At 41.2% G+C, this 18,698-nt stretch overlaps 1 protein-coding gene across 1 annotated transcript in view; it reads right to left on the bottom strand.

Moving 5' to 3' along the window:
* The window catches only part of grhl1 (grainyhead-like transcription factor 1), a 104,290-nt gene that overhangs the window by 5,031 nt on the left and 80,561 nt on the right, over window positions 1-18,698 (bottom strand). Inside the window, exons 12-16 of the mRNA XM_067984261.1 lie at window positions 18,044-18,171; window positions 17,397-17,434; window positions 8,471-8,556; window positions 3,803-3,888; window positions 2,310-2,374 (exon numbers count right to left, since the gene is read on the bottom strand). Coding sequence (XP_067840362.1) covers window positions 2,310-2,374; window positions 3,803-3,888; window positions 8,471-8,556; window positions 17,397-17,434; window positions 18,044-18,171 — 403 coding nt within the window. The remainder of the gene's footprint in view (window positions 1-2,309; window positions 2,375-3,802; window positions 3,889-8,470; window positions 8,557-17,396; window positions 17,435-18,043; window positions 18,172-18,698) is intronic.

Below are 18,698 nucleotides of genomic sequence, written 5' to 3'. Positions count from 1 at the left end.
AGGCCATGGAGGGAGTTGAAGATGAGTGCAAAGATTTTAAACTCAATGCATTGAGGGACTGGGACCAGTGTAAATCAACAATACCAAGGATGGTGGGTGAGTGGGACTTAGTCCAGAACAGGTTACGTGGAGGGGGGGGGGGGGGAGGGACTCAGTGGAGTCGAGCAAGGTTTATGGCAGGAGCTAAAAAACAATGGCTCTGGTTTTCTTGATGTTCAGTTGGAGCACGTTTTGTCTCATCCTTGATTTAATATCAGACAGGCAATCTGACAACACAGAGTGGTCATGAGATGAAGGAAAATTGTGGTGAGGAAGAGCCGAGTGTCATCAACATTAGAATCTAACCCTGTACTCACAGATGATATCACCAAGGGGCACCACGTGGATGAAGAAAAGAAAAGGGGCAGTAATGGATACTTAGGGAACTTCGAAGGTGATGATGCAGAGGATGGAACAGATTCCATTACTGGAGATGCCTTAGCTGCATTGAGAGAGGTAGAAGTAGAACCACGCAAGAGCAGTCCCATGGAGCAGGATAACAGGAGAAGCTGTGGAACAGAACACTGTGGTCAACCATGTCACATGACAAAAGGATAACCCTGGAGTAACAGAATTTGGCTGAGGGGTTCTCTCGATTCAGGAACCATTGCTTTAGATTGGAAAATTGCACATGTCATTCCGCTATTTAAGAAAGGTGAGAGAGGGAAACCAAGGAATTATAGACCAGTTAGTCTGACATCTGTTGTCGGGAAATTACTAGAGTTTATAATTAAGGATAGAGTGACTGATCACCTTGAAAATTTTCAGCTGATCAGAGAGAGCCACCATGGATTTGTAACAGGTAGGTCGTGCTTGACGAACCTGATTGAATTTTTTGAAGAGGTGACTAAAGTAGTGGACAGGGAAATGCCTATGGATGTTGTTTATATGGACTTCCAGAAGGCATTCGATAAAGTCCCTCATAAGAGACTGTTAGCTAAAGTCGAAGCTCATGGAATTGACCTGGTTAGGAAATTGGCTGAGTGGCAGGAGACAGATAGTAGGGATAACGGACAGGTACTCAAATTGGCAGGATGTGACTAGTGGTGTCCCATAGGGATCTGTGTTGGGGCCTCAACTATTCACTGTATTTATTAACGACTTAGATGATGGGATAGAAAGCCACATATCCAAGTTTGCCAACGACACAAAGAAAGGCAGCATAATAAGCAGTGTAGATGGAAGCATAAAATTAGAGAGAGATATTAACAGATGAAATGAATGAGAAAAACTATGGCAAATGGATTTCAATGTAGGCAAGTGTGAGGTCATCCACTTTGGACCTAAAAAGGATAGCTCAGAATACTTTCTAAATGATGAAAAGCTCAAAACAGTGGAGGTCCAAAGAGACTTAGAGGTCCGTGTACATAGATCATTAAAATGTCTTGGACAGGGACAGAAAATAATTAAAAAGTCTAATGGAATGCTAGCCGTTATATCTAGAGGACTAGAATACAAGAGGGTAGAAGTTATGCTATACAAAGCCCTGGTTAGACCATACCTGGAGTACTGTGCTCAGTTCTGGGCACTGCACCTTAGGAAGGATATATTGGCCTTGGAGGGAGTGCAGCATAGATTTACAAGAATGATACCTGGACTCCAAGGGTTAAATTACAAGAGATTACACAAACTAGGGTTGTATTCCCTGGAATTTAGAAGATTGAGGGGTGATTTTATCATAGTTTTCAAGATAGTAACAGGAACTGATAGAGTAGATAGAGAGAAACTATTTCAGCTGATTGGGGAGTCTAGGACTAGGGGACAAAGCCTAAAAATTAGAACTTCCAGGAATGAAGTTAGGAAACACTTCTACACGCAAAGGGTGGGAGAAGTTCGGAACTTTCTTCCTCTAAAGGCAGTTGATACTAGCTCAATTGTTAACTTTAAATCTGAGATTGATAGATTTTTGTTAACCAAAGGTATTAAGGGATATGAGGCTAAGGTGGGTATAAGAAGTTAGGTCACAGATCAGCCATGATCTCATTGAATGTCGGAACAGGCTCGAGGGGCTAAATGACCTACTCCTGTTCTTGTGTTCCTATGAGATGGAGGAATGGTAGCCTTTAACATGGTCGAGCCAGATGTATGAATGAAGGACTAGACCACCTTGTATTAGGTGCTCTCAAGTTTGCAGCTTTCTGACTTAATGGAGTGAGGATGGAAGCTGTATCGGAGGAATGGCACAATTATATTTGTTTAGTTAATTAACCTTATTGCAGAATGATTTTCCCCAAACAACCTACGCCAACTACAAAGTAGTGTTTACTCACCCTTTCTTGCATTTCTTGTAGATTTTTGCAATTTTCTCAAGGGGTACTTCATATTTTTCTGAAATCTAGAATGACAGACCGAACAGTCAAGCTGGCCCTTTTACCAGTCGGTCTATGTCCTCCTGAAGTCTGTTACTATCTCCTTGCTGTTTACTACATTTCCAAGTCATCTGCAAACTTTGAAATTATGCCCTCTATACCCAAGTCTAGGTCATTAATATATATATACAGATAAATATTTAGCATGAGAGTAATTTAATCTTCGTAAGTTTGAATATATTGATTATATGAAGAAAAATTTACATAACACTGATGTTCTATCACTAGAGGTGGCTAATGGCAATTACTATATTATAAATTAAGCCTTGATGCCCCCTCCCATGTGGCTAGTTCAGAAGTAGATGAAGAACCTGAACTCAGCCAGGATGGGAGTAAGTGCGTCACAATTGGCTTTGTCAACGCTGAGCTAGGGAGAGTAAAAAAAAAAATCAGCCAGGGTTCCTACTCTTAATTATTATCCAGTAACTCCTGTTGGGAAGTGTGTGAGTGTATAAAAATTGGGCCTGGCTCTCAACAAGCCAGCTAATACTCACCGTCTCGGCTGACACAAAGAACGGTCACTTGGGTGAGTGGCTTGGCATCCCCCGTCGCCGCCCCCCTGCCCCTCCCACCATCACCACCCCCCTGCCCCTCCCACCATCACCACCCCCCCCACACTGCCTCAATAGCAAACAACTCTCATTTATATCTGTATGTGATGTGTGCAGCAGACATCATTTAAACACTTTGTAAGCGTCAGAAGTAGAAATCATAGAACAATTTCTGTTGGATGTAGACTATTGGTCCATCTACTTTACCCAATCAACTTCCCACAGTATTGCCCCGAAACATTTCGAAGTTCTGAATGCTATTTGCTGATACCCTTCTTTTTTTGTAAACACTGATGCAAAGTACTAGTTAAGTATTCACACCAATTTCCACTAATCCTCCAGTAACTCACTATCCTCTCCTTTCAAGGATCCCACCTCACATTTCTCCTGTTACTTCACTAATCGTGAAATATTAACCTAGCTTTCTGTTTCAGATGTTATGCTTTCCCAGCCTTTTCTGTTTTTAATTGAAGATGTCATGTTTTTTAGTCCTTTGTGAAATATATGAAAATCTTCTCACAGCTTTAAATTATTGTTTTCCTTCTTTCAGCAGATAGCAAGATGATCACTAACTCAAAGAAAGCTCGATTCTGTTTAGTATCTATAATAAGACCTATTTTTATGAAATGTATATATTTTTAAAATCTTTTCTGTGCACACAGCAAGCACTGCAGCATCATTTGCTAACCAAGGGCCACTAAGGATCCCTTCAAAGTACAGAAGTGGAAAATATCCACACTGAGACCTGTATTTACTGTGTAGATGGAATAATCAGAAGAAATAAGAGAAAGTAACTAGATGCCAGAACATTAAGTTGTTCAGAAGCAGTTTTCTTTTACTTACCGCCTCCATTAGGCCTGCCAGAGAAGGAGTTTTCAACATCAGTGCATCAAACACCTCTTCACATTCCTTCCTGACATAAAGCAAAACTGAAAACAGACAGTAAGAGTCTGAATATAAAGTAAAACACAGATAGATCTTCCAGACATTTGTGATCTCTTCTCTGGCACTGAAACTAAAGCACTATAGTTCAATACAACACTATCTATAATTTTTTTTGAAGCGTTTGGAATCTAAGGGACTCAGGCTTGTTAAAATTATTGGGATTTTATGATATCTATGCAGGATGCAAGCAGCAAATAACTCACGTGATCATTGATGTCACACGTGGGATTTTGATGTGGAACATCTACTGTAGCTCTATCAATAGGAAACTACTGTTTATCTGACCAACTAAATAACTGAAAATCAGCATTCCAACTGAGTGAAGGTCACATAGTTTGGAACTTTCCACTGTCCAGGTTTCTGGGCCAGTGTTGGATCCAGTCTACATAGCTGCGCTTGTTAACATAGTGTTAGTGAACAGAGTTCAAGTATGTATTGACAAAAGTACACTGCACCAGTGCCAAATGCTCTTTGCTTACCATCGTGCTGCCAACTACAAATATTCAACAGATAGCAGTATGAAGAGAGCTTGATTCAGCTTCCACGTGGTACGTGAACTTTTAGTCTGTTGACGTCTAGAACTGCTTCACGTGGCAAGTTGGTAAGCAGTTCTGGGATAATCATAGTAGGTACAGCTCAGGAGAAGCCATTCGGCCCATCGTACCTGTGCTGGCTCTTTGACAGAACTATCCAATTAGTTCCATTCCCCTGTTCTTTCCCCATAGCCCTGTACATTTTTTCCCTTCAAGTATTTATCCAAAGCCCTTTCAGAAGTTACTATTGGACCTGCTTCCACCACCCTTTCAGGCAGTGCATTCCAGATCATTATAACTCGCTGCGTAAAAAAATGTTTCCACATGTCACCTCTGGCTCTTTTGCCGATCACCTTAAATCTGTGTCCTCTGGTTACCGACCCGTCCGCCACTGGAAACAATTTCTCCTTATTTACTCTGTCAAAACCGTTCAAGGTTTTGAACACCTCTAACAAATCTCCCCTTAACCTTCTCTGTTCAAAGGAGAAAAACCCCAGCTTCTCCAGTCTCTCCACATAACAGAAGTCCCTCATCTCTGGTACCATTCTAGTAAATCTCGTCTGCACCCTCTCCAAGGCCTTGACATCCTTCCTAAAGTGTGGTGCCCAGAATTGAACACACTATTTCAGCTGAGGCCTGACCAGTGTTTTATAAAGATTTAGCATAACTTCCTTGCTTTTGTACTCGATGCCTCTGTTAATAAAGCCCAGGATCCCATATGCTTTTTTAACAGCCTTCTCAACTTGTCCTTCAAAGATTTGTGTATGTGCACCCCCAGATCTCTTTGTTCTTGCACCCCTTTTAAAATTGTACCATTTAGTTTAGATTGCCTCTTCTCATTCTTCCTACCAAAATGCATCACTTCACTCTGCGTTAAATTTCATCTGCCATGTGTCTGCCCATTTCACCAGTCTGTCCATGTCCTCCTGAAGTCTGTTACTATCTTCTACATTGTTTACTACATTTCCGAGTTTAGTGTCATCTGCAAACTTTGAAATTATACCCTCTATACCCAAATCCAAGTCATTAATATATATCAAAAAGAGCAGTGGTCCTAATACTGACCCCTGGGGAACACCACTGAATACTTACCTCCAGTCTGAAAAACAACCGTTCACCACTACTCTCTGCTTTCTGTCCCTTAGCCAATTTTGTATCTATGCTGCCACTGTCCCTTTAATTCCATGGGCTTTAATTTTGCTAAGAAATCTATTATGTGGTACTTTATCAAAGCCTTTTGAAAATTCATATATACATCAACAGCACTACCCTCATCAACCCTCTCCGTTACTTCATCAAAGAACTCAATCAAGTTAGTCAAACACGATTTTCCTTTAACAAATCCATGCAGACTTTTATTATTTGGACGCTCACCCCTTATCTGTGGTGTAATACTGAACAAACCATCCTGTACATATGTACAACCTCCAAAGTACAATCAAAGATGTTCCTTAAAAATAACATATAAACATAATCTGGGCCCAGCTTTCTGACAGTTTCTGGTAAATTTTTCTGACCATATGTTTCAAAGTAATTTTTACAAATAGTAAATGAAGAGGTTGATCATTTTTCAAGGCTAAATACAAAACTCTCGGGGAAAAAAAAACCATGCAATCAAAAAAATAGCCGCTTGATCTAGTCTCTTTCATTTTTCAAATTTATTTTATCCCCTTTTTTCTTTAATTCCCTTTTTTAGCTCTAAAGTAGCCCCAATTCTACAACCACACTCCATGCGAGTACAGCTCCCCACTGGGAGGGCAGGATCGAATTTACCCTGTCTTTACTAAAGACAAAAAAATGCCCCCTAGTTTTATGTTTACTAATAGAAACACCAGAGGTATTTGATCCCAGAGTCAGATGACGTACATGAAGCACTAGGTTACAACTGCGTTTCTTCTTGGTGAAAAACCTCGGGCAGGATGTTCCTATGCCTTTCCTGTGGTACTGGGGCGGGCAGCAGCAGAAAATGGGCTGGAGATCCATTACTTTGGATCCCCTACCATTTTTGTGTGCATTTAATTTTCCAGTGTCAGTCTGGCTGGACACAATGGAAGTGCTCGTCCAAATATAGCCAGGTGCATTTCGTCAAGGCAGTACCGATAGAGTAAAGTCATATGCCACATTTAGCATCATTATCACCGTGGCAACGCTGGACACTAGAAACACCAGCGTTCAATGGGTGTCCAACGTTGTTAGGGGAGGTGGGATGGCACAAAAATTTTAATGAACCAAGGCAACAGCATTGATCAATATCGACACTATGGAACAGCAGTTTCACATAAGTAGATTTTGCCACTTGCTCAGTGTCTGGAATTTTTAAAAAAAATCTCCAAGGCTGCTTGCCCCTTTAAGCTGCTGCAAGCATCTGTCTCCTGCAGCAGAAGACATTTCCTGCCCCCCACCCCTTCCTCTCTCCCTCAAGCACAGGCGTGAATACCTCCAGGAGCCTGCGAGTTAATCCGACCCTGGAAATTCACCAGTTGGGGAGTGCAACGTCCGCCTCACCAGAGTTCCAGCACCGGTGCCACCAGAACGGAGCAGTCCGGCTGTCAAGTTCAGGGAGCCTAGAAGTTACTTTCAGTGTCGAGGTATTTCTGTTTAATGGGGCACATTTCCCAAGGATTTATGCTTTTTCTCAAATTGGTCTAAAACCAGACAGGCTTCTGTGCACAAACACGCATAACCTATGAGTCTGTATACCATGGGCTGTGCTGCTCAGTCCATCAGGCAACAATCATCATGAATGCTTTTCACAAAACTACTTTTGTCCCTTATATGGGCATCCAAGAACAAGTAACACTCATCTACTCACTGAAACAAATTGCATTTTAAGTATTTTAAACATTAAGAATTCCTGGCTGAATATGACTATATTGGATTCCCACATAGGAGACCCCTCCTTTGCTGTTACTACCTTTGCCTCATTCCTAAATCTTCTACCCCTATTTTAACCCAGCCCCTTCACCACATCAGACTGGAATCTCTCCCTCTCACTAAGCTGGGCTTCTTGCAGCACAGCAATGTAGCAGCCATTGTGAATGCAATCTATTACAATATTCTTTCTCCCAATCAAATGATTTATCTCCTTCACAGCAAGTAATTTAATTTCAGTGGTGCTTACTTCAGCCAATTAAGATAGCTCACCAATGGGAAATTATTTAATGGATCTCAGTTGGTGCTCTTTAACCTCATAAATCAATTAAATCACATTCCATCCACTATTTGTGGCATTCCTGAATAATTTCTTAATATAAATAGAAAGTTTCTGAACAGGAAAAGATTGGTGCAATAAGCCTGGTGACAAGTGGTTAGAATGCCAGTGAGGAATCACTCACCCCCTCACCTGGGCTACCACCTCAAGTACCTCAGCAAGGCTCCTCATCGCAACATGGCTGAGTCATTCTCCCTTGTTCCTAAGGCAAGTGGTGTTAAAAGTCTGTCTGGATTATTTCCTCAGATCTGCTATTGTCAGGATGGCCTTTATACAGGGCAAAAAAAGGAGTATAATGGAGGGTTCCAACAAAACAAAACCTCCCATTATACATCATTGCGAAGAGCATAATAAAATGTGGAACATACAGCTGCCAATCGTGGGGCAAAGAGAGAGGAGTTGCACAAAAGGGCAGTGCCAGCAGAATGGAGAATTTGGGAGATGGTTTTAGGGCAGGAGGAGGTTACAGTGATAGGGAAGGATGAAGTTATGAATCGATTTCAACATGAGGATGAGGATTTTAAATCTGAAGCATTGGAGGACTGGGAGACAATGATAACATCGCAGTGTAATTTCAAGCCCATAGAATTTTTTTTTTGAAAAGAGTGAAATAGAACAAATTACATCATAAACCAAAACAGGTCACACTACTTATTGGTGAAAGTCATTTTCATTTTCCCCAAAACTATTTTTAGTTCACATGGACTACACAAAGTTGGTACAGTTGTGACTTCTACCATTCCCTAATAACATTTTAGATGGAATAGTAGAGATAGTCTCTCAACACTGGTCCATATCTCCAGTCCTTTCAGAAACATTTACCTTTCTTTGGCTCTTCTATCCTGAGGATCTTATTGGGTGAACCAAAATCTTCTTCAGGCAGAAACGACAGCCTTTTCATCCCTGATCTGAAAAATTAATTGCATGTACTGTTGAAAAGTCCAGTACAATGGTACATGGCTAATCATTAGGAATTAAGTGTACAGTTTTCCAAAGATTGCTTTTTCCTGCATTTCCCCCTTATGGATTGTCAAAGTTGCAATTTTCATCAAGTTTGCAATGTTTCAAAGAAGTTGTTCAAACTGTGAAAATTGCAAATTTGCTGAAAATCGATCGCAAGCAAGATATGTATGTACACTGCCATAAAGGGCACTCTGAAAGGAGTTGGGGCTGATACTGTTTGGTGCAGTAAACAGATGTTGGATTTTCATAGCGATAGCTCTAAAGGAGACACATGTTTGGTACACTAGATGTTTTGAATGCTGACCAGAGTCCAAGTTGGCCTGGACCCACCTAAAACTTTGCTTTGAAGCCCTGACCAATGCTGTATCCTGGGTTCAGCTTTACATCTGAATCGAGGACCTAAAAATCCGTTCAGTAATACTAGTCTCTCGTAGCCAGCTTGCTTCTTCATAAACTGTTTTCTCCTATGTTTGGCCACTTCTTGAGGACCAAAAAGAGATTAAAACACTCGGCAGAGGTGCAAGTTGGCTTTGGGTATTGGCAGTGTTGGCTGAGAAAGCAACCACTTCTTGCCCAAAACATGACTCCAACCATTTAAGATGAGAAACACCCAGGGAGCAGAAAATGGCTACTGCTCCAAGAATAACAGCAGCTTCTGTCTGACCACCTCTGTCACCAGTAACATTACCATACAGAGAAATATTGGGGGTGTGGGGCAAGTAAGACTGGCCCCTCCTGCCAGACTCAGGAAAAACCCCTTTTTACAGGGCTAGAAAGTGGTGGAAAGTCATAAATTTGGCAATTTTAACGTTAGCATCTGGTGGAAAAGTGTTCACACCTGTTACTATCAGCAGAAATATCTAGCTTATTATACAGTGAAATACAGTAAAGTATGTATATATTCTGCAGAGTGAGAGTGCATGCCCACTATGTTTTGAGATTAGTCCTCATGATAGTAGGGAAATTTAACTATTAATGAGGCTTATTAGTCCAACGTCTGTGGTGTGGAAGTTACTAGGGTCTATTATTAGGGACAGAGTGACTGAGCATGAACTGATCAGAGAGCCAGCATAGATTTGTAAAGGGTAAGTCATGTCTAACAAACCGAGTTGAATTTTTTAAGGAGGTAACTAACGTGGTAGATAAGGAAGTGTCTGTGGATGTTATTTATATGGACTTTCAGAAGGCATTCGAAAAGGTTCCAGACAAGACTGTTAGCAAAAATGAGAATGCATGGAATTGGAGGCAACCTATTGACATGGGCAGGGAATTGGTTAGGAGGTAGGAGACAGAGAGTAGGGATATTGTGTATGTACTCAAATTGGCAGGATGTGACTAGTGGTGTCCCCCAGGGAACTGTACTATGGCCTCAGCTTTTCACTATATTTATAAATGACTTGAACGAAGGAATAGAGAGCCATTTATCTAAGTTTGCTGATGACGCTAAGTTAGGTGGCACAGTAAATAGTGTAGATGGGAGCAGAAAGTTGCAAAGGAACATTGATAGATTAAGTGAGTGGGCAAAACTGTGGCAGATGGAGTTCAAAGTGGGGAAGTGTGAGATCATCTACTTTGGACCTAAGAAAGATAGATCAGAATATTTTTTAAATGGCGAGAAGCTAGGAACTGTGGAGGAGCAGAGAGATTTTGGGGTCCAAGTACGGAAATCATTAAAAGCTAGTGGACAGGTACAAAAAATAATTTAAAAGGCTAATGGAATGTTGGCCTTTATCTCAAGAGGGCTGGAATACAAAGGGGTGTAACTTATGTTATAGTTATATAAAGCTCTGGTCAGATCCCTATTTAGAATACTGCGTCCAGTTCTGGGCACCACACCTTAAGAAAGACATATTGACCTGGCAGGGGGGTGCAGCGCAGATTCACCAGAATGATACTGGGACTAAAAGGGTTAAATTATGAGCACAGGCTGCCTAGACTAAGCTTCTATTTATTTCATGATGTGGATTTATTTCAGTATAGAAGATTAAGGGGTGATCTAATTGAGGTGTTCAAGATGATTAAAAGGAGCTGATAGGGTAGATAGGGAGAAACTATTTCCTTTGGTGGGAGAGTCCAGAACAAGGGGGCATAGCTTTAAAATTAGAGCTAGGCCAGTCAGGGGTAATGTCAGGAAGCACTTCATCCACACAAAGTATGGTGGAAATCTGGAACACTATCCCACGAAAAGCTGTTGAGGCTGGGTCAATTAAAAATGTAAAAACTGAGATTGATGGATTTTTATTAGGCAAGGGTATTAAGAGTTACGGAACCAAGGCAGGTAGATGGAGTTAAGATACAGATCAGCCATGATCTAATTGAATGGTGGAGCAAGCTCGAGGGGCTGAATAACCTACTCCTGTTCCTATGTTCCCAACATGCTATGGGCTTTAACATCTCGAGCGGTACTCTGTAAACCCATCTCTCGCATTTAAAATGACAGGATCACAAAGTATTTAAGATACAGGCATAAAGAAGGAAACTAAAGACACTACAGCATGGATACTGAATCGATGAGGATAATAGTCTTGTAAATTTTCTGTACAGCTACAATTCCTATCAGATATTTCATTTTATCAAACCACTACTGCCCTCCCTCAACTATTTCCCCTGCCAACTACTGCCCTCCCCAACTATTGCCAACCCTAACTATTGCCCCTGCTGACTACTGCCCTCTACAACTATTCCCCGCCAAATACTACCATCCCCCAACTATTCCCCTGCCAATTACTACCATCCCCCAACTATTGCCCCTGCCAACTACTACCATCCCCCAACTATTGCCACTGCCAACTACTGCCTTCCCCAACTATTGCCTCCCCTCCAACTATTGCCCCAACTACTGCTCTCCCTCAACTATTACCCCTGCCAACTACTGCCATCCACCAACTATTGCCTCTACCAACTACTGCCATCCCTGACTATTGCCCCTACCAACTATTGCCATCACCAAGTATTGCCCCTGCCCAACTACTGCTCTCCCTCCAACTATTACCCCACCAACTATTGCCATCCACCAACTATTGCCCCTACCAACTACTGCCATTCCCCAACTATTGCCCTTACCAACTAACAGCTTCCCTCCAACTACTGCCTCTTTAACATACAGGCCAATAAAAAGTCAAAGAAATAATTTATTTAGCTTTCCTGCTTCTCACTTATTTTCTCTTGGCAGTGAATAAAAGAGTTTAAGAGCAGCTTACAGGCCAGGTGTATTGCATGTTTAGTTGATAAGTTTCTGAAATAAAATCTAACCAATTTCTGTAGTTCCAGATGTATGAGCGGCATGTAAAATATCGACGATATAGGTTTAAATTTTCAACCGATTGCAATGCATTAACCTGTTTATAGGTAAAATATTCCTGCGTCTTTAAACCAATTTCATGAACAAACACCTCTCGTGTAAATATGAAAATAAATACAATAGAAACGAAAGATCCCATTGCAATATTGACCTCACGTATACCAAATAAAGGGTTACACATATAATTAGTGTTAGTAAAACTTGTGGAGGTGGAAATCAAAAAGACTGGGTATCATTAAAGGGACATAGTTTGCATAAAAATGTTTGGCAAACCTGGAACAGGTGGTCTTGCAATGATCATGTTCCGCCTGAACTGCAATGTAACCACAGCCAGTAATCAATCTATTTTAATTTTTTCACCCATTTTTATTTCTCTTCTACACTCCTGGAAGCACAGACTCATGCTGGGCAGGTGCCTGTAGCCCTCTGTCACTTTGACCAAATGACCAACCCACATGTATGATCCAAGGCATTGAATGTAGACAGGATATTCAAACGTGGGTGGCATTGCAGCTAAAACCAGTGCATCCTCACCGACCGATGTTCACCCAAGTGAAGTTTCCAATAACGATCAGTGAATACCAACCAGGAGTAGGAACCTTGGTTGTTTTTTTTGCTGCATAGCTCAGGGGCAACAAGGCCAATTGCAGCACTCCCACTGCTACCCTGACTGAGATCAGTCAACCCAGGACAGACTGAACCTGGGACCTGCCTGATCTGTATGGCGCAGAACCCACAATAAAAGTTTGAAAAAACTCAGGCGGATTACATAGGAACAAGAGTTGGCCATTCAGCATCTCACGCCTGTTAGAATAGAATCATAGAAAATTTACAGCACAGAAGGAGGCTGTTGGCCAGGGGCTGCAAAAACTACTGAGTTTATTCCTACATGCTAACACTCAGGCAAAAGTAACTTTTGAACTGAAGTAACCTGAAGTTCAGTCACTGGTCTGGGCTGGTTGGAACCGGTTTGAATTAGCTACGCTTCTAAGAGACAAAAGGGATGTGATGAGACACCAGTCCTTATTTAGAAAAGGAGTAAGGAGGTAATGCTACCTAACCCCTTGGAACAGAGCCAATCAGGGGATGACACCGACCACTCGAGCAAACCTAAACCAACAGGAGAAAGACAACACAGCTCGAAGAGATAAGACTTGGAATAAGAATGAAGAATTGCAGGCTTGGTGCCAGTGCGAGACTCCGGAGACCAACCATCGCGGAAGTGGAAGACCCTACGTCAGGGACGTGGAGACGACGTCAAGAGAGAGAGAACGGAACGCCTGGCCAGCGTCAGCTCTCCTTTCCGGGTAATATAATATCCTTTCTATTCTGTGACCACTCAGGGAGTGTCAGAGAAACCTAGTGGGTGTGCGTTTAAATCCTAGTTTGGGTATAAAACTGTATAACCTGCTGTAAACTGTATAACCTGCTGTAAACTGCATGCCTATATCTAACCAGACATATAAGCTATATGTACATGATCTAACAACGTTAATAAAGCAAATTGAGAATTAAGAGAGAATTGACTCTTCTCCTCTTTGTACTAAGCCAATAACCATAACCGGTGACCTCCGGTCAACAAGGCCATTCAGCCCATCGTGTCTGCGCAGGCCAAAAATGAGCCACCCAGCCTAATCCCACTTTCCAGCAAATGGTCTGTAGCCATGTAGGTTACAGCACTTCAGGTGCACATCCAAGTACTTTTAAAATGAGTTGAGGGTTTCTGCCTCTACCATCCTTCCAGGCGGTGAGTTCCAGACCCCCACCATCCTCTGGGTGAAAAAATATTTCCTCAGCTCTCCTCTAATCCTTCTACCAATCACTTTAAATCTATGCCCCCTGGTTATTGACCTCTCTGCTAAGAGAAAGAGGTCCTTCCTATCCACTCTATCTAGGCCCCTCATAATTTTATACACCTCAATTAAATCACCACTAAGGCTCCTCTGTTCCATGGAAAACAACCCCAGCCTATCCAATCTTTCCTCATATCTAAAATTCTCCAGTCCTGGCAACATCCTCATAAATCTCCTCTGTACCTGCTCTGGTACAATCACATATTTCCTGTAATGTGGTGACCAAAACTGTACGCTGTACTCAAGCTGTGGCTAACTAGTGTTTTATACAGTTCCAGCATAACCTCCCTGCTCTTATATTCTATGCCTTCACTAATAAAGGAAAGTATCCCGTATGCCTTCTTAACCACCTTATCTACCTGTCCTGCTACCTTCAGAGATCTGGGGACATGCACCCCAAGGTCCCTCACTTCCTCTACTCCTCTCAGTATCCTCCCAATTATTGTGTATTCCCTTGCCTTGTTTGCCCTCCCCAAATGCATTACCTCACACTTCTCTGGATTGAATTCCATTTGCCACTTTTCTGCCCACCTGACCAGTCCATTGCTATCTTCCTGCAGTCTACAGCTTTCCTCCTCACTATCAACCACAGGGCCAATTTTTGTATCATCTGCAAACTTCTCAATCATGCCCCCTACATTTAAGTCTAAATCATTTATACCACAAAAAGCAATGGACCTAGTACCGAGCCCTGCAGAACTGCACTGGAAACATCCTTCCAGTCACAAAAACACCCGTCGACCATTACCCTTTGCTTCCTGCCACTAAGCCAATTTTGGATCCAACTTGCCACTTTCCCTTGGATCCCACGGGCTTGTACCTTTTTGACCAGTCTCCCATGTGGGACCTTGTCAAAAGCCTTGCTAAAATCCACGTAAACTACATCAAATGCACTACCCTCATCTACCCTCCTTGTTACCTCCTCAAAGAATTCAATCAAGTTAGTCAGACACGACCTTCCCTTAACAAATCCATGCTGACTGTCCTTGATTACTCCGTGCCTTTCTAAATGACAGTTTATCCTGTCCCTCAGAATTGATTCCAATAATTTGCCCACCACCGATGTTAAACTGACTGGCCTATAATTACTCGGTTTATCCCTCGCTCTCTTTTTAAACAACGGTACAACTTTACCACGCCTGTAGCCAGTGAGGATTGGAAAATGATGGTCAGAGTCTCCGCTATTTCCTCCCTTGCTTCTTTTAACAGCCTAGGATACATTTCATCGGCCCAGGTGATTTATCTACTTTTAAAGTTGCTAATCCCCTTAATACTTCCTCTCTCACTATGTTTATCCCATCCAATATTTTACAATCCTCCTCCTTAACTACAATGTCTGCATCGTCCCTCTCTTTTGTGAAGACAAACGCAAAATATTCATTAAGAACCATACCAAAATTTTCCGCCTCCATGCATAAGTTACCTTTTTGGTCTCTAATAGGTCCTTCTCTTTCCTTAGTTATCCTCTTGCTCCGATTGTATTTATAAAACATTTTTGGGTTTTCCTTGATTTTCTTGCCAATTTTTTTTATGCCCTCTCTTGGCTTTCCTAATTTCCTTTTTAATTTCACCCCCGCACTTTCTATACTCCTCTAGGCTTTCTGCAGTATTGAGTTCTCGGTGTCTGACATAAGCTTTCCTTTTCTGCCTTATCTTACCCTGTATGCTTCTTGACATTCAGGGGGCTCTAGAATTGGCAGTCCCACCCTTTTTGAGGGAACATGTTTACTCTGAACCCCTTGAATGCCTTGATTTACCTTCAAGTAGCTGTTTTCAGTCCATTTTTGCTAAATCACTTCTCAGCTTAGTAAAATTGGCCTTTCCCCAATTGAGAACTTTTACTCTTGTTCTATCTTTGTCCTTTTCCGTAATTAAGCTAAAACTAATTGAATTATTATCACTACCACCAAAATCCTCTCCCACTGCTACTCCTTCCACCTGCCCTGTTCCGCCATTCATTGAGATCATTGCTGATCTGTATCCTAACTCCATTTACCCACCCTTGGCTCCATATCCTTTAATACCCTTGACTAGCAAAAATCTATCGATCTCTGATTTAAAATTGTTACTTGAGCTAGCATTTACTGCTTTTCGTTGGAAAGAGTTCCACACTTCTACCACCCTTTGCGTGAAGAAATGTTTCCTAACTTCTCTCCTGAATGGCCAGACTCTGATTTTAAGGTTATGTCCCCTTGTTCTAGACTCCCCCACCAGCAGAAAAAGTTTCTCTCTGCCCTATCAATTCCTTTCAAAATTCTAAAAACCTCAATCAAATCACCCCTTCACCTTCTATATTCCAGGGAATACAAGTCTAGTTTATGTGATCTCTCCTCATAATATAACCCTTAGAGCCCTGGTAACATTCTGGTGAATATATGCTGCACTCCTTCCAAGGCAAATATATCCTTTCTAAAGTGCAATGCCCAGAACTGTACACATTACTCCAGATGTGGTCTAATCAGGGCTTTGTATAGCTGTAACAAAACTTCCTCCCCTTTAGATATAAAGACTAACATTCCAATAGCCTTTTTGATTATATTTTGTACCTGACCACTACATTTTAGTGACCTCTGTACATGGACCCCTACATCTCTTTGGGCCTCCACTGTTACTACTTTTCACCATTTAAAAAATACTCAGATCTATCCTTTTTTGGTCCAAAATGGATGACCGCACACCTGTGTTGAAATCCATCTGCCACAGTTTTGCCCACTCACTTAATCTATCAATATCTTTGTAATTTTATGCTCCCATCCACACTAATTACTATGTCACCAATCTTTGTGTTATCGGCAAACTTGGATATATGGCTCTCTATTGTCTTATCTAAGTCATTAATAAATATAGTGAATAGTTGAGGCCCCAGCACAGAACCTCGTGGGACACCACTAGTCACTTCTTTCCAATTTGAGTACATACCCATTATCCCTACTTAGCCTTCTATTCCATGAGCTTTAATTATAGCTAACAGTCTCTTATGTGTACTGCCATTCAATATCAGCAGCTTTTTTCAATCATTGGAAAGCTCACTGCTAATCAGAAGATTGGAATCAGTGTACTGTATATGTATCAGAGGTGCATGTGCAGATTCCTCTCTATCCAACCCCCCCACCACCCCAATAGCCCAGTGAGTAAAGGCAGCACCAACCATACTACTAGGGAACAGGGGGGAATAAAATCAGTCTCTACCTCTCCTGGTGGCTATCCAATGATACCTGCGGGAAAGTGTACATGAGTGGAGACTGGGTGAGAACAGGATCAGCCTTGGTTGTGAAGCACTCCACAGTTGAATTGCCTACCAACACTCATTGTGTAGGCTCACTCTGAAGAATGATCACTTTTTCGAGGTACTGAAGGTTAACCACCAGCTGCAACAATGTTCTAGTACAGTCAGCACTTCAGGAAGGGAGGGGAGGGAAGAAAATTGGATTAAAGAAAAACTCTGCTTTTCCTCACTCAACAGAGTTACTGTATAACCCACACTATCAAACGTGCTGTTGACACCGCCTTCTTTATTGCATTGCAGTATATCTGGGTCATAAACAAACTCAAACATAATAGAGAATAAAACATGCTAAGAGTGAACTAAATATTGGCATGAATTTTGAAATTAATTGAAGAACAAACTTACCCTTCACCTTCTAGATCTTCTGCTCCAACAGGGAATCCCTGTGGAAATACACAGGATGCCATCATTAGTTAATCTGACTTCAATAAAGTCCCAACTGTCATAAAGCTTAATGACTTGCCATATCTCTGCTACAGTAATCTACCAACCAATCCACAAGCTCAGAATTAACTAACGAATGGCCTTGGTGAGCTTAGGTTGATTTGAGGAGCAGAAATCATCTGCAAGTAAGTTCCTGCAATAAAGTATAAATAATTTCTGTAGTTCTAGATCTTTGGAGGCAGATTTTCCTCTTTTGTGCTTGAGGATTATATAATCTCTTAAACTGACATATAAATCCAACAATATCAAGGAAGTATTAATAGTGAACAAATTTCACATTTTAAAAATATAAAGCCACAGGCCACTGAAATTGAACTCTGTTCCATGTTTGTTAATCAAAACATTTTTCTGATAAAATAATTGTTCATACCACAACTGAAGTGTCAGAAGCCATTCTGTTTCTCTTGAAAAGTAAAAGACTTCTGCAGCGTTGTCAGGTAATGCATTATGTTACTGCAATGCTAAAAGTGAGGTCAGCTGCGGCACAAAGTATTCACAAAAAGTTCTTATTACAAACAAGCTCATATCAAATTAAAGATGAGACGTACATGCACAGTGCGCTGCTGGACGTCAGGAATGAAGAGAGCTGGCTGAGTGATAAGATCAAGAATGGATTTGAAGATAGTGGCCTCCGTCTGCTTATGGTTGGGGATCAACGGTAACTTGACGTCATGGACTGCAAACAGAAATCACAAAGTGAGAATAAGAGAGAATCGTGCTATGACCAATGGTGCTGAATTGTATTAGTTGGGGATTTGACCTATTACATATTAAAATGACATGGCTGACGTTTTTTCTATATCATTTTCAAAAAAGATCAAAAATTAACCAGAAATGGTTTTGAATCTTTAGATGATTAAATATTAGCTGCCTTCCATTAAATGATCATTATTCAGAAGTTGGTTGTTGCAAGATTGTATCTGTAACAATACTTTTAATAAATGGTAGAGCAATGTCCTTAGTCTTTGGCATTGGTCCATCACACTTCTGTAAGCTGTAGTACAATAAATTCTCACTGGAGCCCCTAACTACTCCCACTATTTATATAATAATCTCCACAAGAGAAATGCCTCAAAATTGATAATTATTCCGTGAGTCCAATTGGCAAAGAAATGGAAAGTATGTTTCAATGATCTCCTGAAACACACAACAAATCTAATTGAAAAAATGGTATTTGCAAAATTCACAGATTGTTCTTATTTT

Source organism: Heptranchias perlo, chromosome 5 (assembly GCF_035084215.1).
Source record: "Heptranchias perlo isolate sHepPer1 chromosome 5, sHepPer1.hap1, whole genome shotgun sequence".
Taxonomy (NCBI): Eukaryota; Metazoa; Chordata; class Chondrichthyes; order Hexanchiformes; family Hexanchidae; genus Heptranchias; species Heptranchias perlo.
This window is presented reverse-complemented; position numbering and strand designations above follow the sequence as displayed.